Source organism: Agelaius tricolor, unplaced genomic scaffold (genome assembly GCF_023055355.1).
Source record: "Agelaius tricolor isolate 1412-34295 unplaced genomic scaffold, bAgeTri1.0.p SCAF_22, whole genome shotgun sequence".
In the NCBI taxonomy this organism is placed as follows: domain Eukaryota; kingdom Metazoa; phylum Chordata; class Aves; order Passeriformes; family Icteridae; genus Agelaius; species Agelaius tricolor.
In genome coordinates this window covers 2,876,064-2,901,613 of record NW_027269282.1, presented here as the reverse complement: position 1 = coordinate 2,901,613, position 25,550 = coordinate 2,876,064, and the positions used below count along the sequence as shown (strand labels likewise).

The following is a 25,550-nucleotide window of genomic DNA, read 5'->3' as shown; positions in this document are numbered from 1 at the left end:
TGCCTCAGTTCCCTCATTCCTACTAGGACCGAGCCTGTCGGAATTCAAAAAGCATTCGGACAAACTGTCAGCAACATGGTGGGGTTGTCATGTGCAGGGCCAGGAGTTGACCCTGTGGGTCCCCTCCAACTCAGGATACACAATGATTCTAGAGAAACTAGTACCACTTCTGGGTCACTTCTGGGGAAGGATGTTAGCAGCTCCACAGCTTTTTACTTGTGCCAGCTTGGAGCACGAAAATGGGGCAGCAGTTCCGAGATCTACTCCTTTGCTTTGATAAGAACAGCACACGAGGTTCCGCGTTTCAACTGCTTTCCTGACTTTCAGGCACGACCACCAGGAGGTCAGAACACATCCGAGAAGCAAGATGAGCGCATTTCCTCTCCGTCCGCCGTGCCCGCGGTCCAGCACCATCTGGGAAGCTCATGGGGGAGCCGAGGGGGAGATCAGACGGCTCGCTGCCGCCCGCCGGGGCACGGCTCGGCTCCTAGGGCTGGCGGGGGTGGCTTGAAGGAGGAGAGAAGCAGCGAACCAGAGAGCAGCGGCAGCGCGGGCGGGGCGGGCTCTGCCCCGAGCCGCGCGGAGCCGGAGCCGACAGCGCCGGAGTGCGCGGAGCGCCCGGAGCGGGGCCGCCGACCCGGCCCGGCCCGGCCCGGCCCGGCCCGGCCTGGTGAGTCTGTGCGGGGCCCCGGGGGTGCGGGGGATGCGGGTCGGACGGAGCGGCCGTGCGGGCTGCCCGCGGCGGTCGCGTTGGTGTGGCTGTCCCCCGGTTCTCCTGACGGGGTAACTTTTGTTTTGTGCGTGCTCTCCGTCTCGGTGGGTAGCGGGGCACCAGCAGGGTCGGGCCTCTGGGAGGGGGTACTGCGCCCACCAAAGTTCTGCAGAGCTTTGGGCATCCCTCTCCCTGCAGCCCAGGCGGGAGCCGGACGCGCCGGGCGGCGGGAGAGCGGCCGCAGCCCCTCGGGGACTCGGCGGGACCGGGCCGAGTGAGCAGAGACCTCCGGGCCATCGCCCTTTGCTGGTGACACAGCCCGTGGTGTCCTGGGGCCAGCGCTGACCTCGGACATGTACAGTCCATGCAAAATGCATCACTGAACCTCGCTGCGTGTTCAGTGTTACACGGCATGGGTTTAAAACTTCTTTCTTCTGATACACAACATCTCACTAAAGAGCACAGAGAGAAGGGGTGAAGCTTTCAGGGGAGCTGGAGGGGTACTTTCAGTAGAGCTGCTCTTCATGTGTGTAGGCATGTTTCTGAAGGTGGCCAGCAGGTATTTGTAGCTCAAAGCAGAGTGAGCCAGGACTGTGATAGTGGCAGGCAATGGGCTGTAAAACTGATGTGCAGAACGTGAGCTTTACAGGCCTTTGCTTCTTCAGCTTGGCAGGCTCCCACCAAAGCAGTTCTCTTGGGAACTGCCATGCTAAAATCCTTCAGGAAAATAGGCAAGATGAGAAGTGTCTCTGAGTGAACATTACTATTCATATGTTTTTAATGAGGGCTGCAGGCCTCACCCATACCCTGTGCGTGTCCTTCAGGCACAAGTGTTTGCCATGAGCTGCCAGGCAAGGACCTGAGCCACCATGGAAGCAGAACTTGGACAGGAGAGCTGCTGTAGTGCAGCATATTGTGTTGTGTGAGGTGTTTTAGTTTGGTTTGGTGATGATGGTAATGCTCCTCTGCAGCTCTGACTAAAGTGATTCTGGCCACCTTCATAGCCATCTGCTTTTAAAGTCAGATTTTCCTCAGTATAAGTGAAAGGGGTTCTCTCAGTCCTCAAACAAAAGCAGAGCATACAAATTAGGAATAAAAGCTTCAAGCCTTCTCTTCAACTTTGTTTTCAGCACAATAGATGCTTCATGCTGCTCTCACATGGGAACTGCACATATTAAGTGTGATTGCCACAGATGTGGAGAAAGGTAATTGATTTCCCAAATTCAGAGAAGAGTATGAGTACTGGGGCCAATCCTGAGGGTTTCTTGGCTCCCAGCTGTTGATGACACTATTTTTTGCTTGTATGACTTCTGTGTACAGGACTCAGTGATCTATCTGTGTCCACATCAGTGGCATCTGCAAGGAAAAAGCGTCCTGTGCACACCAGAGGCACTGAACTTATTTACCAAGAGCTCAGGTGGCGACCCGTCACCTGTCTTTCTCTTTTTGTTGCTCGGAGTATTACTATATACTAAGAACAGCTTTTTTTTTTTTTTAAACACTTCTTTTCCCCCTCAAGTCAGACTAAATAGCCCTGGTCAGTGACTGAGGAATTTGGTTTTCCTGAATAATTGATTTGGGCCATCTGATGACTAGGGCAGCCAAAAGCTGCACGTCCTGCTCCTGTTTTGTTTTTTTGTTGGTGCTATCCATGGCAATAAGGGCTCCTGGATGTCTCTGCATGATGTCTCAGAGGGATGCCAGGGCTTGTGATTCTTCTTGCATGGCAATGACTAACATGGGAAAGGAACCTGATCCACAGAAACCTAACACTGGTGTTTCACAAACTGATCTAACTAATTTCTGAGTTTGTTTTTTAAGTAAAATGGTATGGCTTTCCAAAGGACAATTTCAGTCTGGCTTTTACAACTGTCTACCTGTTGACTGTGGTTTCAGTATCTTGAGCTTGCCTGCAAATGAATTAACACAGTATATGAGCTCCATGAAGAGCCTGTATGAGTCTCCCTGCTGTCCTGTGCTGTCCTGTCCTGCTCACTCTGCTTTGCAGAATTGCAATTGCAATCCACAGCAATGGTGCAATGGAAAAGGAAGCTGAAAAAAGTTTCTGGCTTGTTCTTTTAGATCCTCTTTAAAATGGACTGTTGGGTGGGCCAGCTTTTTCTCTCCCAAGTGTTATTCCAATCCATTTATACTGGGGAAAAAGCAGGTTTGCTGCCAGGCAGCATATTTTCCATCAGCACTTGTAATTGTTGGGTGGCGGAGAGGTAGAGACTCTGGTTTCCAGGCTAGAGGGAGAGAACGTGGCCAGGGTGTGCATGGGCAGCACTGTCATGTGCCCAACCATGAATTCCAGGTTTTGCAGGGATGTGGGCTCAGCTGTGTAAGCAAAACTTTCTGCCTGCTCACTCCTTGGGGCGGGCAGGGAGGCAGGTGGCCAACCTTCAAGCAGCTTGAGGGCTGGAGAGCTGGCCTGGGGTGTAGCTGCAGCAAGACTCTGTTTTTAGCTTGTTTATTCTTAAACACACGTGGGCCATGCAAAGCTGGCTGAGCCAACCTTGACCAGCAGCAAAACAAACAGGTTTTACTGCCATGACCTGAAGGCCAGATCAGCTGCTGAGCTTTGCTGGAGCAAGGACAGCTTTCATTTCTGTCAAGGAGAGGAGGCTCTCATATAGGGCTGGCTCAAAACAAACATTGTGCTGGGCTGCTCAGACTTCCTCATGGAAGCAGTGTTAAGAAGGCTTATGCAAGAAAAGGAGGTGATTTGAGGTAGCCAGCATGGCTTGACTGAGGGCAAATCATGCCTAACCAATCTGGTGGCCTTCTGTGATGGAGTGACTGCAATGTTTGTCAAGAGAAGACAGAAAATATCTAGACTTTTGTAAGACCTTTGACGTGATTCCATATGATATCCTCATCTCCAAATTGGAGAGAAGTTAATTGGAAGGGTTGACTGTTCAGTGGATCAGGATTTGGCTGGATGGACACATCCAGAGCATTGTGGTCATCAGCTCTCTGTCCAGGTGAAAGCCAGTTGTGTCCCTCAGGGACTGGTGTCTTTAATACCTGGATCAGTGGCATGGTGAGAACAAGTGCCCCCTCAGCAGCTTGGCAGATGACACGCAGCCGAGTGGTGCTGTTGGCACAACAGAGGGAAGGGATGGCATCCAGGGAGACCTGGACAAGCTGGAGAGGTGGGCCCACAAGAGTCTCAGAAGTTCAACAAGGCCAAGTGCAAGATGCTGCACCTGGTTTGGGGCAACCCCAGATATGAGGACAGACTGGGAGAACTTGAGAACAGCCCTGTGGAGAATGACTTGGGGTCTCTCTGAATGAAAAACTGGACCAATGCAGCAATGTGTGTCCACAGCCCAGGAAGCCAAACATGTCCTGGGCTGCATCCAAAGCAGCATGGCCATCAGGTCAGGGAGGGGATTCTGCCCCTCTACTCCACACTGTTGAGACTCTACCCACAGTGCTGCATCCTTCTCTGGGGTTCTCAGCACAGGAAGGACATGGAACTCTTGGAGCAAGTACAAAGGAGGCCACAAAGATGATTACAGTGCTGCAGCACCTCTCCTATCAAAACAAGCTGAGAGAGTTGCTCAGCCTGGAGGTTCTGGAGAGACATCATTTTGGCCTTCCAGATCTTGACTAACCCATAAGGCTTAGTCAAGGTCTCTCCAACATCTACAAACAAAGTTGAGGGAGACCCTAACTAAAACTCTCTCTTTTGAGATTTAAAAATTATCTTAACAAATTAATTGTATGTCCCATAGAAGCAATTCCTGCCCAGCATTTAATAGCTCCTTTCCTCCAAGCAGACACACCTGCTCTACCTCACTGGCCCTGAGCCACCATGAGACCAGACATTGCAGGCCCTGAGGGTTTACAAATATCCACTGGGATATTACAGTGCAGATCCAGACCCTTGGGGCTTGGGGTGTCTTTTTCCTGTGCTCAGCAGTCTGTGCTGCTGCTGGTGGTGTTGTGGCATACCAGCTGAGCAGAGGCACCAGCAGCCCTGCAAGATGGGAGGGCTGGGCAGAGCCCATTTGCCCAGTTTGGCCTCACAGTGGAAGACGGAAACAGAGAAGTGAAACTGTACACACTGTCTAGTCAAAGCAGGTACGTGGGAGGAACTGAAGGAGTTCAAGAGAGCAAGGATGCGTCAAGCTAATCCTGAGCCCTTAAAATGGGCTTCAGGCTCTGATCAGCCCACACTGATCGTTTCATCAGGCTTTGGATGAGGACAGTGGGAAAGTTTGAAGTGGTGGTAGCTGGAAATGAGGGAGGTGCATTCCTCCTCCCCAGCCCATTTGTGTGCAGCTGGGGAAGAAGAATGTCTCTGTTCTCTGCCTGCAACCAGCTTGTTTGGTCTTCTTCTCCTCCTGGTTGTTTCCTGTTGCATATAAAATTTCTTCACTTCTCTATCCTAAAATATTGTAGTTTATCTTTTGCGGTTCTGTGTTTCACATCTTCCTGTGCTCTTACCCTTGCTTCCTGCCTCTTCTGTTTTCTGTTTCTCCATTAGCTCTGTAAACCCAACTCCCCGAGCAAGTATTTCTACCTTACAAGCTGCTTACAGAAGCTAGATGCCTTTTCTAGACAAACCAATCCCAGACAAAACTGTCCCAGCCCTTGCACTTATGCAGCTGCTCATTTGACCCTAATCCATTTTAAAAGGAGAGTGCTGGTGGGTGAGGATGGAGTCAGAGGAGGGAAGTCCTTGCTTGCCGACACCCATGGGAGAAGCAGCATTTTAACTCTCCCCTGATCACTTCAAACGGATTATTCCTGGTCTCTTGAGCTTTTATGATCATTTTATTAGGTAAGGGGGTGAGTTAATCTCTCTTTTAATCAATCCATAATTTAGATAACTGCATTATGTACCCACCTTCTGCCTGCACTTCCTCATTCATTCTCTGTGTTTTGCAGACTTCCTGGCTGTGCTTCAGTGGCGGGTGACTGAATTTAGTCTTCTCTGCATCACAGTGATTGTAGTAATGTGAAGTTTAATGAGCACCTGCAAAGCTGTGTAGCAGGTAAGTGCTCCAGGGGTCATTCTTCCTTCCAGATTTGATGTGATTTAAAAAAGCTTCTTGATGGGCTCTCACTAGGAGATCTTGAGCCTTGCAGCAGAAATGCTGAAAGGAAATTGGTGTGGCTCATATTTTAGAAATCTTCCCAGCAGTGAGGTACAGACAGCTTCTTGCAAAGCTAACGTAGAAGTCTTGTAAAGGTTTAATTTGGAAATGGCTTCAGTTTGGAAGATCAGTGTTAACAGCTTCTCCCTTTTGGACTTTCAGTATAAAATTGGTCCTATCTGACTGCTTGGTACAGTTGAGATCTAGTCAGAGAGTGATGGCAGAGGGGAACAAAAGGGTCCAAAGCTTTGCTGACATCAGTTACTGATCCATTTTCTGCTGCAGAGGAGAACTTGCCAAAAGTACTTTAACCAGACTGGGAAAGTACTGGAATTCCCCTCTTCTAAGTGTTAGAGGGAGAGCAGATGCCTGGAAGTGCCTGGACAACTTCAGATGATCAAGGGTGACAGCAGAGGCAGACAAAGGGAAATAGTGCTTTCACAAGCCAGTGACGTGTAGAGATTTCATGTTTGTATGAAAACCCCTAAAAACACACTGAAAGGAGAACTGGGTGAAACCAAGATGTGTGGCAGTGCTGCTCTGCAAGTGTGTGACAGGAGGCTGTATGGGCAGCAGTGGTGGGAGGGCAAGAGCTGGAGCTGATGACAGAGGGAGCTGCCAGAGCAGCACTCCTGGCTGCCACAATGTCCTGCTACAGCTCTGAGTACCTGTTAGCTCATGCACTCCACGTGATTTTTTTTTTTTTACTTACTTATTCTGGATCTGTGTTGGGTGGTGTCTGTCCCCTTTTTCCCATCACAGAGTTCAAGCAGCTGCTCTGCTCTAGCAAAGCTCAGCTCAGAGAGTTCCCTGGCATGCTCCTCCAGCCAGCCCCGATCAAAGCTGTGAGAGCTGGCCCACTGCCATTCTCCTGTGTGTAAATGAAGCTCTTTCTCTTTTTCCTTTCCATTCACCATGTTTCATTATTATCCCTCCTCCAGAGGCAGGTTTTTCTGGCTGATCTAGCACATTATTTGTATCAGCAATATTTGCCTCAAGGCAGAGATGCTTTTTCAGCAGGTATATGGAAAACATCTGATACATCCCACTGCCATGTATGTGGCTCAGAAAAACCAAGCGTGGTATTGGCAAGGAGGAGGACCATTGCAGCCAGCTGTTGCAGACTTTAAGCCCTGCTAGGCACAGTCTAGCAGGACTTATTGGGTTATTCTGGTTGCCTGGCAAAGGAAAACTGTTACTGTTCCTTCACTTTTGAAACCAGGGGAAGAGCACGTAGAGAAGGCTCTTGTGCCTGAGCAGGAAAAGGGACATGAGTTATAAGGTGTCAGCTGAGCCACCTCTGTGGTTCAGCTCTTCTTTCCCTGGGTTGCCTCTGGGGATGGTGGGTGCTTGTCGTTGAAAAGGTAGAATTTGTGGTAAGACCCAGAAAAACCAATGTAAATCAGCTTAGGAGTGCCTTGCTTTCAGCTCTTCCAAGTTGCAGAGGATTTGGTGGTAAGTCGTGAGCACCTGATGAGGAATGGGAGCAAATGGTTCCCACGCTGTTTGCAAGGAGGTAGAGAAGCTCCCTAAGACAAGATACCACCTGCCTGTGCCAGGATCCCAGCAGGGATCCAAACAGCTTGTTTTGGAGAAAGCACATGCAGTGATAAGGAGACTTTCCTGCAGGTAGGGGCAGCTAAGCAGTAGTCTAGACTGCCTTGGGAGGCAGAGATTTGCTGGAAGCTTTTCAGAACAAAGTAAACAGAGACTTGCCAGAAATCATCGAGGCACAGTGTAAGCCATGCATGTAGGCAGAGGGAAGAAGTTCTATTGCTTTTTCAGACCTCTTTTCCCTCCTATTTTTTAAGCTCCGGTAGAGTGTTAACATGTACCAGAGGCAGAGCTAAGGAGATGTTCTCAAGCTTAAAATGTCACACTTGATATTCACACTATAATGCTTCTCAGAGGGGCTTGGTGTTCTGTATCTGCACCCAGAATGCTTCAATCCTAATCTGTTTCCTCCTGGATGTTCAGGTGCCTATCTGCCACTGGTTTCAGAGGAGAATTTTATTTCTAAAGCCCTTTGGGGATTTAGCAACCAAATACATTGGGACTATTGGAAATGTGAGGGAAAATACTTGAAGTTTCAGCAGCACACAGACACCTCTGCACTGCAGATTGGAACTCATTCATGGTAATTAAACTTGCCCTTATCTTCCAGTCTTGCAGGGGCAAGAATGGAAGGGATGTCTTTATTTTGGGTAGCTGGAATCCATCAGTTGACTCTCCTCCTGTAACACACAATGACACAAATTATCTGGCACAGTAGGTGACTTAAGGACAGAGCTCTAGTGTGGTCCCACCTAGTGAGCTACTTTGCTCAGCTCCCACCTAGCTATGCTCAGTCCAAGAATCATGGCCATGCTCTTCTGCAGCCAAAATCAAAAGATGGTCTGAAGGTGCTTGGATTCTGTTTATCCCACCTTCCTGTTGACTCGTAGCTGCATTGTGCTTTTGGAAGAGGTGCAGGGCTGTGATCTCACGCTCTGACAGAGTTACAGCAGAAATGTTGACTGAAAGGGATGTGTTTGTGTGCTAAGGCATCCACAACACGTGCTCTCACTCTGCCCTGTGTTTGCTGCCAGTCCTGGACTCTTTGGGTCTCTTATGTGGAGCTGGAGGCTGTGCTCCTTGCCGAGCTCCTTGCCTGCTGCAGCAGAGGGGGGTTTGTGCCTGTGAGCAGGGGCCCCAGCTATGACTCACAGCTCCCATTACGTTGTAACTCAGCCTTTAAGTGAGAGGCTGTCCCTTGGCTTTCAAACAAAGCCTTCCTTTGTTGTGCTTAGGGTATAAAGAAAGCAACCGTATGTGCTCACCCCACACATCCCAAATGAAAACCACGTGGCTTCACAACCTTAATATATGTGTGTTTGATATTTCTGCTGCAGCACTGCAAGTTACATCGCTCGTAGAGTTTTTCTTCCCAGCATTCAGTTTACAAATTCTTCAGCAAAACAAAGAGCTTAGAGATGTTTCCTTTTCTTGGTAAGAAGAGAGGACTGAGCAGAGAGCACCTGAAAATTATTAAATATGAGTGCATGTGGCAATAGGCTGTCTCTGAGTCATTCCCTTGGGTGAAAATGGCTCTGGGTTGGTGGCCACGGGTGCTGAAAGGACGAGCTTCATGGAAATATTGTAGGGAAGTGGGGCAGTTTGTTTTCTTGTATGACTTTGCTTTTTTCTGCTGCTTTTTATTTATTCAAACTCATTTTGAAGAGCAGGATTAGCCAGAAGTACTCTGCAGCCAACATATTTTTGTGCATGCGTCTGCCTTGGCAGTTTTTAGGTTTATGGCAAGTGAGCCAAGACTGGGATTTCTGCTTCCCAAAGCATTTGTGTTGTTTCTCCTGATCTTTTCTAGAGTCATTAGGTAATGAAGTAAGAGGGTTTGATTCTTCCTCAGAGGCTGTGTGCAATGCACAGTGTCTCTGCTTAGATCAGGGAGTCATCTTGGTGAGGGGCAAGGAAATGGGGCAATGCAGTAAAAGTGCTTTTGTTCTCTCTTCCTTCCACACCCTCTACCCATCCCTGCAGGGGCTTTCACAGTCGGTTGGGTTGTGTTTTGTTTTTTAGTTTATTTAAAGAACTATATTGTGTTAAAAAAAAAAGCTGGAATTTCAGGCAACAGAATAAAGCATTGCTTTTGATTTCTGTGGTGACGTTTTGGCAACAATAGCCAGCTTTTAAATACAGTTCTTTCCCTATTGTTTGAATACAAACAGCAGTGACTAGTTAGCAAAACAATGGTCCAATATCACACAAACCTTCAATCCCATCCAGTGGTTTTGGGTCCTGTTTAAGCAGATACTTGGGCCTGCAGGTTTCCTGAGCTATGAGTGTGGCTTGGTCACTGAGTCAAGACTGTGATGGAGTAGATCTCAGATCAGCCAAATTCCCAACCCAAGATGATAATTTCTTTTTGCTATGTGTTTGTTCAGTGTCTCAGTGTGGAAGTGTCTGGTGACTGCTGTGCTTTCCACTGTCTGTAATATGTAAGTGCTCATTGTTCATGACTGAAATGGGACTTTATAGTTTCACATGTAAAATGTAATCACTCTGCAAGTCATGTCTGTAGCCTGCCAACATCCACATGTGCTCTTCTGAGATGTGCTGGAGTGCTGTATCCCTGCTGGGAAATCAACTTTCTAATAATGCTTCCACCAAGTATTTTAATACCAAAGCATTTGTTCCAGTGGGTGCACAATTAAGTTGAATGTACAAGGATGCATATTCTTACCACAGGATGAGGAGAGCCAGAGTAGCCACTGCCTGATTTAACAACACTTGTGAGAGGTTTTTCCACCTTGCTGAGCATTAAGTGGGGAAAAGGAGGGCAGATTTAAACAAACATCTTGTCAATTGATCTCTTTCTCTACTCAGCACCTCTCCCTGAGATGACTGCCAGGTGGGACCCATGAGCCATGGCTGCCTCATGTGCAAGGAGCTGTTGTGTGGCTGAGGGGGTGACAGCCAGAGCAGGGCCCAGCATGAGCACCATGTGGAGGCCAGAGAGGATCTGTGCAGTGACACTGCTCCATCCATTGTGGTTGACACTCTCAGGCTTTTGGTGGAGCAGCAGGGGTGTTTGTCCATCTGTGCTGATGAAGGATTGTGCAAGGGAATGACCAACTATTGCCCAGGCTCCCATCATGTTGGGTTGGAGGAGGAGGGTGCTGGTAAGGGTGATAAGCTAAGGGGTTTTTTCTTTGCCTGTGTCTTTTCTCCTCTTAAAAAAAAAAGAACCCAAAACCCACAAAAGTTTGGTTTACTCCAGTTGTTTTCCTCACTATTAACAGACAAAACCAAACAAAATTTATTTGGCTTAAAAACACAAGCTGTTCCTGGCTGTGGCCCTACTACAACAGCTCAATATGTGGGTGGGAGTCACATAACATACACACTCCTACCTTTGCCCTCCTGCCTCTCCTGCAGCCAACATTGTGTTCCAATTTGTAAAACCCCTTCTTGGCCATAGCAGAGGGAACCCAAGGCACTCCACAGACTGCATATGTCCTGCTTGCTAACGAGAGCTGAGCTGGCTTGCATAGTCAAAAAGCAATAAAAACACATTCAGGCGATGAGCAGGATGCTGAGTAACACATTCCTCATGCTGTTGGCTGTCTCCTGGTCTCCATGGGCACCCTCTCTTGGGTCCAGCCTTGCAAGGAGTAAACAGTGAGTGCTTTGGGGACATGAGGTGTCTCTGCGTTACTCATTACTTGTTAAAGCTGCCTTTAATGGTGGCTACTGGCTCCTGGGGCAGGAAGAGGATCATGTTTTGATTAGTGTTTTGATTAGTGGCATGATACCTGTATGCACTGAGAAACAATGACTTAGAAATGGGCCCAATAAATCCCCACTTGATCATAAAACTGAAAATCTGACACGTGCCACATCTCTTTGGGTTTTGGAAAAGAGCCCTAGAAGGCAAATAGCTCCCTTTGAGCCAGGAAAAATATTTTGTACTGTCTAGGCTTTGGGGTAAGGGGGACTGTGGGATTTTATGGCAACAGCTTGTAAATGCACCTGTGTACAGTGAGAGCTGAGACAGGACAGGAGTGCCTCTGAACATCTTGAGTGCTACTGCAAGAAGAAAACAAAGAATCCGTCCTACTTGTACCCACAGCGGGCACTGGAATGTTAGGGGGTTCAAACTGCAGCAAGGGAGACTTAACAAGGCCTGAGAAAAAGCTTCCTGATGGCAAAGGCAGTACATGACAGGACAGGAGAGAGAGACTACTACCTGTCTTTCCTAGGGCCAGTCAAGCTCTCCTCTGCTTGGAGAGAAGCTGACAAAGTCTCTCATTTGGACCTGGGGCTGCACAGCAGTGTCTGCTTCCAGAGCACTCTCAGTGCCCCTCACGTGCTTATTCCCCCCAAATCCGCCTGCCTGTGGGAAGGGAGGGCTGTCTAGTCCTGTACACAGGATGAGCATCAGCATTTCCTTGGAAATACCTGATCTGGTGACCCCCAGGAGGAAAATATTGTTTCCAGAAGTGCACAGCAGACCTGTTGGGCAGGATGTCCGAGGCGGGCTGCGCGACTGACCCCGTTGGCACTGCAGCAGGCCCGGGACAGGATGTCCACGGATATTACAAAAGGCTCATGTTCTCAGTCAAACAGCAGAACAATAGCTGTCAGGCAAGTGGCCTTGTCCAACTGCTGTGCTGTGGCCAAGCAGCTAATCTGGGGTGTGGCTTCCAGGCATGGTTTGGAAGGCAGTTGCTCTGCCATACCTGACTGCCGTAGTCCTGTGCAGGCCAGTTGGCTTGTTCTGGTTTTAAATGTGGTTGTGTTACCAGTCTCAACATCCAGGCCCCTGCACCTCATGTATTGGTGCATTTGGTCCTTCCCCACTTGAGGCTTTTGGCTTTGGCTCTCCCCACAGAGCCAAAGACAGAGCCCAGTCCCACTTGTCTTTGCTGAACCAACTGTGATGGTGCTGGGAGCTGGAATTTGATACTTTGTCTGTAGCACTAATTGAATGCTGAAAAACAAGTCAGAATATGAGTTAGAGCTGCTGTGGCTGGCACTGTTCTGTCCCAGTTGAGATCTCATCCCACTGATGTCCTGCACACAGTTTAATTCATAGGGGCTGAAAAAACAGCACAAGCTGGTGCTGCTCAGGCTCTGAATTGGATTTTTATCCCTTATTTTCCTGTCTGGGCTATCTGTGCTGCAGCTGACTCTGCTCAGGAGATGGGAGAGCAAGAGCCTGTCCTGGGTGTACTGTGCTGTGTGAGTGTGGGGTTGTCTAAGAAACTGCATCTGTCCAAGTTTTGGGCAGTAAAAATAATACTGACATGCATCTCTGTAATTCCCATTTCTCTGTCATTGTGCAAGTTTCTTAGAAATCAGACCTTGTAGTCCCCACTAAGATAAACTTATTTCTTTCAGCGGCAGCTGGATCATATCTGTGAATACCTGCAGAGGTGGCAGTGATACTTGCAAATTGGAGAAGGATATGGTGCATTACTAAGGGCTTTCAGCAAACTTTTATTCTTTACTAGACCTTCATATATACAGCAGAAGCTTTTTTCAGGCTAAACACTCAAAGGCCAGAAGGTAATTTTTCACTGTTGTACAGCAAGAGAAGGCATCACAGAGCTCCCAGAAGCTCAACCATGAGGAAGCACAGCTGGGCTGGGCAGAAACCCCTCAGACTGAGGTTCACTTCTTCCCAGTAAGAAAGTCCCAGGTTAGTGCCTGGTTTGACCTGTTAGTCTCTGCAGTCAAAACAAATAGCACAGTCCTTTCCAAACCTCAAGAACCTTCCCAATAAGAGAGTCAGAAATCATATTTGTTCCCATGAAAATTCTGGTTTCAAAAATTTGGCAGCTTTCAATGAAAAATGCCTCCCAACCAGCTGTATTTTCTATTAACTACTTGAAATGCCTCTTTTTTTGCAGCCTACCAAAACAAAACACAATGTAGCAGCCACCTATTCACTGCCTTTTGTGTCAGCCAGATTGCAGGAAGCAATCGAGTGTGTTGTAAGTGATGTCTTGGCGTGTTCCAGTGTAATACTGAACTGCACTCAGTGGCCTGACTTGGTTTTTTCCAATTTAAGAATCAAAGCTTCGGCTCAGTCCTGTCTGGTTTATTGCTGAACACCAGCCAGAGCATGTTTTGCTTACCATGATTCAAAATTTAGAGGAATAAAATGGCTGAAAAAATAAAGCTGCATGAGGAGCTCCTGAGTAAAGAAAGTTCACTGTTAATGAAAGGGAAATACATTCCCTTCAGAGAAGGTGGTTATCTGGGCTCAGAGCACATGAGCAGCCTGCAGAGGCAAGCTGCAAGCTGCCATCTCTTTCTTTCCTTTGCCAGGCTGAGCAGGAGGCAAAAGGTTCTGAAGCTGCTATGGAAAAGGGTGTGAGGAAGGCTTAGGGTCATCAGAAACTAAGCACATGTAGCTGGAAGGGACAGGACATTGTTGTGACTTTGAGCATCATCATCATCTCCATGAAGGACTTGGCTGCCCCTCAGGGAAATCCCCTGTGACAGGGTGGCTTGGGAAGGGGCACACACTGCCACAGGGCAGCAGCTGCTTCAGGCTGGTCCACACAAACCCTGTATGAGCTCTGTGATGCTCCTAGGTGAGGAGGAGAAGAAGCTGAAGGTGGAGCTGCTGCTGCCTGGCTCTGTGAAGGCTTCTTTCTGTGCTGCTTCCCTTTCCTTATGCTGTGCTCCCTGGAACTGTGCTCCAGGCAAGCCAAACATCAGTAAATTGTGCAGCACAGGGCTCTCAGATCAGCTAGGGTGAGAGCTGGCCTAGGCACCAACCTGAACTGCATGACAGCAGCAGTATCATTCCCTTTCCTCTCTTGGGGCTTCCTGCATCATCCAGGACCTGCTCTGGAGCTGGTCAGGATCCTCCAGCTGGGGAGGCAGCCTCAGGTTTGAAAGGATGAGACCCTCCCTGCCTGGGAGCTGAGGGTGGAGGGCTGTGGGTACCATTGGTGGACCCTTTGAACATGCCAAGTGCTGCAGGATGCAGCTGATTGTTTGTAATCAGGCAACAGACTGATCAGCTGTTTTTATCTCTCTGAAACTTCACTCCCAGCTGGAGGATGGGGTGGTGTCTGCCCCCTCACTTCCCAGGGCTGTGCAGAGTGGTCATTAACCCTAGCCTTGGTGAAGCCCCTAGTCACTACAGCAGTGAGTGCCACAGAAAAGCTCAGAAGGAAACAAATTCTAGTGCCAGAGGCAGGTTTGAACAAGAAGCATCACATGCTGGGCAGTGAGCAGAGACAGCTTCACATCAAGACAGTGAGGTTTCACATACCCTGGCCCTTCTTCATTTCCCAAGCAGCTTTCTTTGGTCTTCCTGCACCTTTCCCTGCTTTGTGCCCATGGGACAAAAGAGGGGTCTCTGCATTCTCACGTGGCCCAGGGAGCAGAGCAAGGGCTGCTTTGGCTGCTGGCAGGAGTGGCCTTCCTGTGACCACAGCACTCTCTAGGGGGTTTTGGAGCCCCAGGACTGCCACGAGAGGGTCTGCAGAAGGTAGGTAGGATGTAAGCCTGTTACTGAGTCCAGATGTTGTTTATACTCTAAATGGGAAAAAACTGGCAGGGTGAGAAATTGAGAAAAGGTTGCAGATTGCTTTGAGAACTTGCTATTTTAAAACTTATGAATACCTTGTTCCCCCCCCCCATATTGGAAACATTGCTAAATTTGATGCATAGATTGAAAAATTGCCATTTCTCTTTCTTAGTCTCAAGCTTGAAAAGGTTTGGACTCTCTCCCTCTTCCCCACACAAAAGCTGTCTCAGCCTGAGCAGGCATAAATATTTTTATCAGACTTAAATAGCTTGGGCTGAAGTTAAAAGCAAGGGAAAAGAGCAGCCTTTGTTATGGGGAATGCTGGAGCGCCGTAGCAGGCAGTGCTACTGGTTTCACCTGTATTATTGAGCCTTTCATATTAGCCAGGAAAGCTGTGTCTGAGAGGTGTGGGAATGCTCTGCCTCTACCACCCTGGCTGCTGCCAAGGGCAGGCTCCACTGACTTTGGCCACTGAGCAGCATTAACCTTAAAACTTAACTGAGGTTAATGTTTGGCTTCATTTTCTGGAGTGAGTAGCTACAGTAGCAAAAGGGCAGTTTTGACCAGCAGAACTGGCTCTGGGCTGAAAACAGACAGACCTCTTGCAAATCAATGTGATCTGAAGATCTTGTCACTTCCAGCTTCCAGAGGCTGATGCCTGTAGCTCTTGCTGAAGGAAGAGGTTGCTGCAAAATGAGCTGGGGTATCCCAGAATGTCAGTGTGATCCACAGGGAATTCAGCTGAGCCAGCCACTGATGGACCTGGGGGTGTCTGGCCTAACCCCTGCTGCTGGCAGAGCTTTGGGACAGGTAACCTGTGGTAGCAGTGTCACCATGGGCAGCTGGGCATGAGAAAGAAGATCCTGAGGAAGCTGACTTCTTTCAGCTTTACACACCTGGTAACAGTAAAATATAATGTGGTAACAATAGAACATTTCATCTGCAGGGACAGTGGTTGAGCAGAGCAGAGCAGTGATGTCATCCTGGTCAAGACTGCAAGAAGGAGGCACCTGGCCCCTGGCCATGTTATTTTTAAGCTTGGAAGGCACACGTGGTCTGCAAGAGGGTAGCACTAAGGAAAGGAACTCACCAGCACTTCCTGCCCTGCCCCAGCAAACTGATAAAGCCCTTTGCAATGCAGGGCGACCCCAGTTCATTTTTAAAATGTGGCCAGGAGTGGAGCTCACAGAATAACTGGAACACCCAGATTTGGGCATTAATTCAGCTTTAATTCATTGCCTGATGAATTAAAGAGTTAATGTAAATGTAAAAAAGGACAAGATAGGGCCACAAACTACTTTCAGAGCAATTCTCCATAAGAACATTCATCTATGCATGTGCATGGGATCTAAAATAAAAGGGTAGCTGGTAAATGTTACACAGGGAGGGGCATGGAGCATTATCCTGAGCACCGTGTGAATTTTCTTGCTGCTTGGACAATGCATCTCAATCCTGTTCCCTTCCCTTGTTATTCCAGTCCCAGCCCTCTCATAAGCAAAGATAATTGTGTGCTGAAGGATACAGTTCCCATGTACAGTAACTGCTCACATTGAGGAAATCCAGGTTCCTGCAATCAAAACCAGCAGTTTGTTGTGCAGTTACAATAACAAGGTCCACTGGGGTGGATCTATCTTTATTGTGTGCCCTGTGGAGGCATAAATGAGATTGCCAGAGATATTTTCCTATTTGCCCAGATGCTGGGACAGCAGGATTGCCGTGGCACCAAAACACACTGGGTTCAAGCCAGGAAGGAACTATTCCAGGGAGTGGGAATTACAGCCCTGAGCCCCTGGAGCACACAGAGTGCCTCACCATCTCTTGGCTCTCTGTGAAACAGCTTCATTCCCACAGCAGCATTACTTAGGAATGAGATTGCTATTTCTGGTCTGATTGATGAAGTATATTATTGGTAGACTTTATTTCTGTAACAGAAACCCTTCTCTCTCAAGCACTTTTGAGGCATTAAAGCAGCTATCCTAAAATTTCCCAGCTGGAAGAGGAAATATCCCTGCTTGTCCATCTTGTCCTTCTGATCTTCCTGTGCTAGGACTGAGAAGTGATTTTGCTAGAAAGAGGGACTGCTGAGCTTCCAACATCACAGCAAAGGATGACAACTTCAGATTGTACTGCCCTGAGCAGGCACTTGGGCTCTTGATAGTGATGCCAGCCCTCCAGAAACAAAAATGCCAGCTGGGAGGAGACACCCAGGCTTTAGCCTGAGCACCATCTGGCCCAGCCCTCTAGGAGGCCTTGTCACCACCAGGCCGAGACCCTGGCAATGGGACCATGTCCCAGAAAGTTGGGAATTAAATCCTTTCATTGTGAGCCCCGTGGCACAGAAAACTTTATTAAATGTGGGGTTGGAGCAGCAGAGCCAGTAACCACACAAAGCCACTCCAGAACACCCTAGGGGTCTCAGTCATGCCAAGGGTCTGTGCAATGGGTGACACACGGGGCTATGGCTGGGATGGGGCTCACAGCCTTGTTGAAGTCACCGCAAATAGGAGTGAGCTGGCTGCAAGCACAGCTGGTAAGGGCTTAGATCAAAGCCATAAATGAGATTCTGATGTTCTACTACAGGTCGGTAGTGTAGTAAGCACCAAAAATAAGCAGCCTGATGCTTTTAGAACCACTGGGCTAAAGGAAACCCTTTCCATTTTAGCAGAGTCTCTGTCTGTGTCCTTTTTCTGGAACTGCCATCATGAGCCATCCTGGGGGCCAGGAGGGTTTGCCACAGCCTGATCCTGATGGTGCTGAAAGGCAGGAGGAGCTTTGCCTGTAATGCCTGCTTAGAAGCACAAAACTGTGCAGGCTTGTTCCCACTCAGCTGCAGCTCACCAGCAGGGCAGTAAAGGTTGCCCTGATCCAGGCAGGCTCTGTGGGTTCTCAGACATGCTTAACATGGAACGTGGCCAGGACAGACCTGCCTATGCCACTGCCACATCTGAAATATTAACTTTAGGTTGAGGAAAAGCAGTGCTCATTTCCAGTCCTGCTTTTTACAGCTGGGGAGGTTCTGCCTGCTTCTTTCTTTCTTTTTCTGTCCAGGGAATTTTAAAGGAGAGGCAAAGGAAGGACATGCCCTTTCATACTGCCCAACAGCATCGTAGTGGGTTGACAGCAGGAAGTGCCTTCAGAGTTCTGTTTTTCCAAGTTCATTTGATAAGAGCCACTTTCATCCTCACCATCAGCTGATAAAGCCTCTTGGGGAAGTTGGTTGATAACTTGCAGAAATGGGTGTGCACTTAGTGGTTTCTAGATTCCAGCATTTTTTCCAGGGCTGGAAAGGATGTCAAAGTTCTTGTTGCAGTGGGGAGTTTCTTTCATTTTTGTACTTGAGGGAATATATTCCAAATCATGGGTCATTTCACCTTTCTTTGTCTTCCAGGGAAGGAACTGCCATGCCCGTGGGACTCTTCCGGGTGTGCCTACTGGTGATCACAGCTATTGTCAACCACCCGCTCTTCTTCCCTAAGGAGAATGGCACGGTCCCTGAAAACACAGAGGAAATCATCCAGAAGATGAAGGAGCGGGAGGAGAGCCTGCGGCTGGAGCAGTTGCGCTTGGAGCAGGAAATCGCAGACCAGGAAGCCACACAGAAGGCTCTGGAAAAGGCTGCAGTGGTAGTGGAGGAAAGCAAAGAGGAAAAGGTCCGATGGGATATGTGGACTGCCCTCTCCATGGTCATCTTCCTGCTGATCGAGCTCTGGAGGCAGGATTTCCAGGAAGGGAACTGGCAGGACATAGGAGGAGAAGAGGATGACATGGCAGTCCTGGGGAAAGCATTTAAAGGAGTGGCCTTGCCTGACAAGGCTGTCCTGGCCAGCTTCTATGAGAAGCGTATCCTGGGTACCACCGGAGACATGGCCAGGATGCGGGAGATGGTGGAAGGCTTTGCAGATGACCTGCTGGAGGCCTTGAGGAGCGTCTGTAACCGGGATGCTGACATGGAAGTGGAAGATTGCATGGGTGTGGGGAGCATGTATGAGAACTGGAGAGTGCGCAAGCCCTTCGTCTGTGATCTGATAGTGCCTTTTGCTCCCCCGGAGCCTTATTGCTTTCGCTGCCAGACCTGGTGCTCTGCTGACTCTTTTCCCCCAGATGAACAAGGTTATGGCACTATCAAGGTGTGCAGGGCAGATGAGGATGAGACGGGTTGCATCTGTGACAAGACTAAACTAGGGGAAGATATGCTGTGCCTCCTCCATAGCCAGGTCAGTAGTACCAGGCCCAGCAGTGAGATGGAAGACCTCCTGTGCTTCAAAAATACTCAATATCTGGATGCCGACCAAGTCATGAAGTGGTTCCAGATTGCCGTCACCAAGGCCTGGAACAGAATCTCCCACAAATATGAATTTGACCTCTCCTTCAGCCTCCTGGACTCACCAGGAGCCCTGAAGATAAAATTTAAATCAGGGAAATCGATTGCCTTTAACCTCACCCCTGTGGTGCAGTATGAGAACTCTGACGTTTACTTCATCTCCCACTTCCCTCGGAGCAGCCTGGCAGCAGATGTCCCCTCCAGCACCCACTGGTTTCTCACCTTTGCAGTGTATGAGAGGAGGTTCATCCAGCTGGTCTCCAAAACACTGCCTGCCAATGCCTGCCATGTCAGCTGCCTTCAGATCCTCTCCTTCCTCCATGGGAAGCAGTGCAGCCTCACAGGTCCCAGTGGGCTCACCAACTACCACCTGAAAACAGTGCTGCTGCATCTCCTGCAGGCACGTCCCAGCCAGGACTGGGCCCCAGAAAAGCTGGAGGCCCGCCTACAGGACATGCTGAAATTCCTAGAGAAATGTTTGCATGAAAAGAAGCTTTATCACTTCTTTATTGGCAATGGGAAGGTACCAGCAGAGCTGGGTTTCCCCATCATATTTCAGAGGGCTGAGCCTCTCAACCTTTTCCGTCCCTTTGTGCTACGCAGGGACATTTACAGGAAGATGGTGGACACGTTCCACGAGATGCTCAGGAACATGTCTGCACTGATAAATGAGTACACAGTGCACATTCCCCTTGCACACACCAATGGGATCCGTAAGGAACCCCTTTAACTGAAGCCAAACTCTAAGCACAAGTCCAGAGGGCAGCTTCCTGAAGCCTCCTGGAGACAACTGACTTTGCCAGTAGAGCTTCTTGTCTGGAGCTGAACCAGTCCTGGGCATGGTTCCTGCTGAAAGGAAGAGGCTTGGGGGGGAGAATAGGGAGAAACTGGAAGATGTGGTGGTGAAGTAAGTTTCTGTTCCACTGCTGTGCTTGGTTTTATGCAGCTAAGAATATATTTTTTCTATTGTGCCTCAATCCTGCTACAGCAGTGGTGAGCAACAAATATAAGTAATTTATTCAGATGCCTGCAATGCAAATGGGGGTGGGGGTCTGATGGTGGCCAAATACTTCATTTCCTTCAGAAGGGGCAGATAAGAACAGGGTGGGGGAATCAGAGACAGGATCCTGGGATCAAAGGAGCCTGTCTGCTTGCAGACAGCAGGAGCTCTTTCACCAATGGGAAGTGCAACATAAGTCTACATGCTGGTGTGGAGAAGAGGAGGGTCATGCACAAGGTCTAGACTGGATGGAGGTCCTTAAATAAAGCACAGCTTCAAAAGGGAACTGTAGTTAAAAAAGAAGAAGAAGAAGAAGAAAAAGCCTTCTTGATTGGACTTGCAGCAGTAACTTACATGGCTTGTCCTGTCCTTCAAAAATACCCCTGCACATTTTTTTCTCCTGTGGGAGGATGTAGCAGACCAGGGTCTGTGTCTTCAGACCATTTCACTTGAGTCTTCCATGGTAACATGGCTGGTGGTTTATATTCCTGCCCATTTTGTATGGATCAATGAACAGGAACTTTTATTATCTTAGATAAAAGAAACACCACTATTGGGTTCTGACATTTTGGGTTGTTTGTTTTCGTTACTTTGGGGCACTAAGGCGTGAGAACAGCCTAGAGAGAAAGGAAGAGCAGGGCTTGAACTACATCATCTTTGAAGGTCCCTTCCAGCCTAAACTGTTCTGTTTCTATGACTGCTGTAAGTTTTGCTTTCATAAAAGAAGCAGTTCTCCAAAATTATCCTGTAATGAAGCTAATCTCAGAAGTCTGGTAGCAGGAGTGATCAGCCTCCAATTGAGAGTGTGACTCTCTGCACATGGTTTTAATTAGGCCAAGGTCAGCAGGGAAGGAAGGGATAAAAAAGATGCACGTGTAGTAGATCTGGGCAGTGCTGCTTGCAGCTGTCTTATGATCCATGTTGCATCCCTTCTGTTCCACATATGCAGGCAAAAGCTACTTTATACATTCTCCTCAATAATTTTAAAGACTGCTGCTCTGAGGACCTGCACTAGTAGACTGTAATTTGCTGAGCTGGGAGTGCAAAGGAGGAGAGCTGCTGCAGGCTTTCAGGCCAGGGGAGAATCTTGAGGCATGTGCTAAAAAAAAAAAAAAAAAAAATTGCAGAAATGGAAATGCCTGAAATCCCACAGGAAGCATGTTAGTGCTGTGCCAGTGGGCTGCCCAGCCCCAGCAAGGTGGCTTTGCTGAAGGAGAGGACTCAGGAGATCCTCACCCTCCTGAGTGTGGGGTCCAGACTAGGGCTCCAGTGCATAATTGCTTTATGCTGGTCCCAGAAGCCTGGCCTCCAGTGCTAGGGGGCCTTTCCCACCATTTTCTCACACTAGGATTTTCTGCAAAGTTTTACACTAGGCCTTCCTTTAATCCTGTTTACAAGAGAGTGGTTCTGTGAGGTAAGACCCGTCAGGGATCCTTTTACCATCTCTCCACAGGTTCCTTTTTATCAATCCTCTCTAATCAGAGTGAAGATTCAATCCTGTGTCACTGTTGGGAGCAGCACACAGCATGAAGCTTGTTATCCAGCCTTATCCACTTGATAAGCAAACTCTCCATAGACATGGCTTCTCTTCCCTTTTCCTGGTAAAAACTGTTTCATCACCTCATTGGTGTCTGCTCTTCTCTGTCCTGCCACCACTGAGGGACACTTCACACACAGAGGCAGAGAAAGCTGTAACTGCTGTCTCCACACCTGGTTTATAAGAAAGCACAGATGGTGGCAGAGCTATGCCCAAAGTGCTGCCTCCCTTGGCTTTTATTACCACAGGTAGTTAAGTAGGGTCTCTGAACAGAAAGTAAGGGGTAGGTAGGAATGGGGGAGAAGAGGCTGGTAGGTAATGACAGTAGGAAAAAGTCTTGGATCATCAGTGCTTGCTTCAGCATCCTTGGTGATGAGTGCCTGGGAGACTGCCAGGAGAGCAACAGGGCAGGACTAATTGCTGACGCTAACGAGTGCTGTAAATCCTTGGCTTTCCTTAGAACAGCCAAGAAGGCTTTGCCCAGTAGGAAAAGAGCAGGAGCAATCTCAAGGGCCATGGCAAGCAGGTAGTGACAAGCAGAGGTACAGGGAGGGTGGGTCAGTACAGGAACCTGGAGGCTGCCTCAGAAGCTGTGCAAGTCGTTTGCAAACCCAGGTGATTTGCATTTTTACCTGCCCAGGTTTACTGCAAAGTGCCTGTAGCAGACCCAGCTTTACATGGACTGCTGGCTTGTAAAGCAGGCAGGTCATGCTGGAGCAGTTGTGGTTGAAGTTGCTTCTAAATCCGCTCCCAGCCCAGCCAGAGAGAAATTAGAATTTCTCTGCCATTTCCTGTCAGGAGTCTAAATTTAGACTGTCCAAAGAACAGAAAAATTTATGACCCAGGTCTCTCAGGAAATGGCATTCAGAGTAGAAAAATAACTTTTATATAAGGTTGAGCAGGAGGACCATGAGAAGAAAAGGCTGTTGAACAGAACAAGGTAACTCCCCTATTAAAATGTCAGAACAAAGCTTTGCAACAGCAGTTGCAAAGGGCTTGTAAACGTGTCCAAACTCGTCTTTACACAGCCCCAAGCACTGCTGCTCAGACTCAAAGGGAACCTGAACTGATAAGTAGATTGAATCTTTTGTTCTTTGTTTTCTGTACTGGTATGCCTGTTCTCTCTTAGGCCCAAACTGACCCTGAAGTATTCCCATGGGGTTTAGTTGAACAGAAGCTGGAGCTGAATCAAGTGATTTATGGATTTGATCCCACTGAAAGCAAATTGCTTGGTTTAGTTTTCCTACATGCAATATGCTCATTTTGTCCTGAGCACCTTTAAAGTGATCTGGTCTGTGCATTTAGGCTGTGGGGGGACCAACTCATACCTGTTGGGAGGAAATGTTATCTGTGATTATAAGCTGTGCTTCAGTCAGCCTCAGAGTGGAGATCTTCCTTGCAAACCAAAGGTACAGACATGTCCCATCAGAGGAGAGGCTGGTACACAGTGTTTCTTTGGGCCACACCTCTGCCGTGGTACAAGGAGGCCATGATGTGAAGCACATCATTCCTTGGACTGCCTTGTCTCTCCAGGATCAAATCTTTGCCCACCAAATACTAGCCTGTCAGTAAAAGCCCATGCTCACATTTCACAAAGTAAGGTTTATAAGACAATTCAGTTTCATCAGCTGCCAGCCAGTAAAAATGTCTTAAGACATTTTAGTGTTGCCCATGGGCAGTTCTGCCTTGATTGAAATCTGGGTCGGTAATCAGAGGAAGCAGCTTTAAAGGATGGGAGTAGAACTGAGATTTTGTGGTTTAAAGTGAAAAACGTTCTTCTAAAACCAAACTGCTTATGGCAGTTACCTGAGTAACAAACATCTCTTTGGCAATGCCTGTATCTCTGTGAGACATCCTAAAGAAAAGTCAACAGCCTGTCCTGGACTCTCAATACTGTTCTTGCCATTTGCTAACCAGGTGAATTCAACACATGAACTCCGAGTGCCTTCCACTGGTTTCCAGCCACTCCCTGAGCCCTCAACTTGTGGTTTTAATATTTTATTACAGGCTCTGTCAAAGCAGTGGAATTAGTGGTGGGTTGATAGCAACCACTGATCTTACAGCATAGCCTCAGGAGCCATTTGCCCTTAGAAAATGTCTTGGTCTAAGGTTATTATTGCTGTACAGGAGCTGAATGTCTTCTAAAGGGTGGTGTTGGGTGTTCACTGTTAAGCAGCCACAGAAAAGAGTTTCTTTCCAAGCTTCCCTGTATACAGGTATATACAGGGGTATAAAGATGTAGTTTAGACAAATGATCCAAAAATTTATCCAGTATTCAAGCAGCAGGATTTGGTGTTTGTTCACCAGCCATTTTTAATGCAAAGTCTTTGCAGTGTTTTCTCTGTGGTGAGGGAAGTGAGACTTTAGGCACCTGTAACAGCTTTGCTGCTGCTCAGTGAGGAGTTGTCGCTCATAGCACCTACCTGGTAAACAGCTTTATTTATTACTTGTCTTTTTTTAGAACTGGGGGGGGTCTGTGTGTAACATGTTAGTTCAGAAGCAAAACTGTAGTACAGAGATGAATTTGGCAATGCAGCCAAGATGGGCAGTAACACCAGAACTCTCCAGACTAAGGTCTTCCTTGATGTACAATTCTGTACTTAAACTGCTGCTTCTATAGCAGGACACTGTTGAATTTGTATAGATCTTCTCATGCAGCTTTATTTATAATAAAGGAAGTCTTGTACAAAATCTAAATGAGCATGAAGTCTCTTTTGTTTCTAGTTCCCTGCAAAATGTTTCTAAGAGCAGAAGGAAGGAGTGGGGATGTTTCCAGTGTGATCCCAGCACAGGGAGCCCAGCAGCAAGAATTCCTGGAGAAATTATTCCAGAATAAACTGCAACATGAACATTAAGTGGGAGAGCTATTCCAGAATAATGCCAGGGATGTCATTCTTCTTGAGACTATTAATCCACAGGAAATCAAAGTAATTATTCTAAATATGTCTGCTCAAAAACACCCTTTCGTGGCAAGCCCTAAATAATGCTGATAGATTTTGCCCTTATGGGCTGAAAAAGAAATCTCCTGAATTTCCATTTCACCCAGAGGAATCTTCTTTACCTGCTTATTTTATGGGTATCCACAGCCAAGTTCATCAACCACCCACACCCTGCTTAACTCCTTTGCCTGGTTCAAGGGAATGACACCTCCTTGTTAACATTCTAATATGCTCTGGCTCTGGAAGCACACCCAGAGCTAGTCTTTAATTCATATAATAAAAGCACCACTGTTTCCTTAGCAAAATGTCTTCCAGCCCCACAGAATGCCCTGCACGGCTTTAATAACTCTGCCTTCCAGTGCTCACTGGGGCTGAATCACCACTGTTAGGTCTGAGAAGCAGCTGGCTTAAGAGCTGCAGCCAGAAGTTAGAATTTCCCAGGGTCAACCACACACTGCTGGAAAGGGAATTGGTTTGGTGCAACTTTGTTAAAAGAAGAGAACCCACACCAACAAAAATAAACCCATCCTGCTTCAAAGCTATCTGACTAGCTCAGCAACATTTTCTCCATTGAGCTCTTTATTTTCTACAGCATTTTTTTCTTGCCTCAATTTACTGCTTCAGTGTTGCTGTGGAACATAAAGGGTAACATCCCTAAAAAAATCCTTTTGTAGAAGGGCAATTGGCAGATTTTTGAGCCATGCCATGACCATTATTGCAGTATTATCTGTCATAGAATAAGCAGAGCAGAAAGAAAAAGCCACCCACTAGAGATTGGTTTTTAGCTTAAAAATTTATCTAATGACTTTTTACCACTCATGAGGTAGCAGTAAGCGAAGACACAATCTCCTTTATCTCAAGCAGGCAGAAATACCTGTACTATA

The 25,550-nt window shown here is 47.8% G+C and overlaps 1 protein-coding gene across 1 annotated transcript; it reads left to right on the top strand.

Moving 5' to 3' along the window:
- The first annotated feature begins 402 nt into the window (after positions 1-402).
- On the top strand, positions 403-24,424 carry ITPRIP (inositol 1,4,5-trisphosphate receptor interacting protein). The gene is made up of 3 exons (XM_071446219.1): positions 403-670; positions 5,612-5,718; positions 18,258-24,424. Exon 3 carries the CDS (start codon positions 18,271-18,273, stop codon positions 19,918-19,920), a length of 1,650 nt encoding a protein of 549 aa, XP_071302320.1. The 5' UTR covers positions 403-670; positions 5,612-5,718; positions 18,258-18,270; the 3' UTR covers positions 19,921-24,424.
- The last annotated feature ends 1,126 nt before the right edge of the window (positions 24,425-25,550 follow it).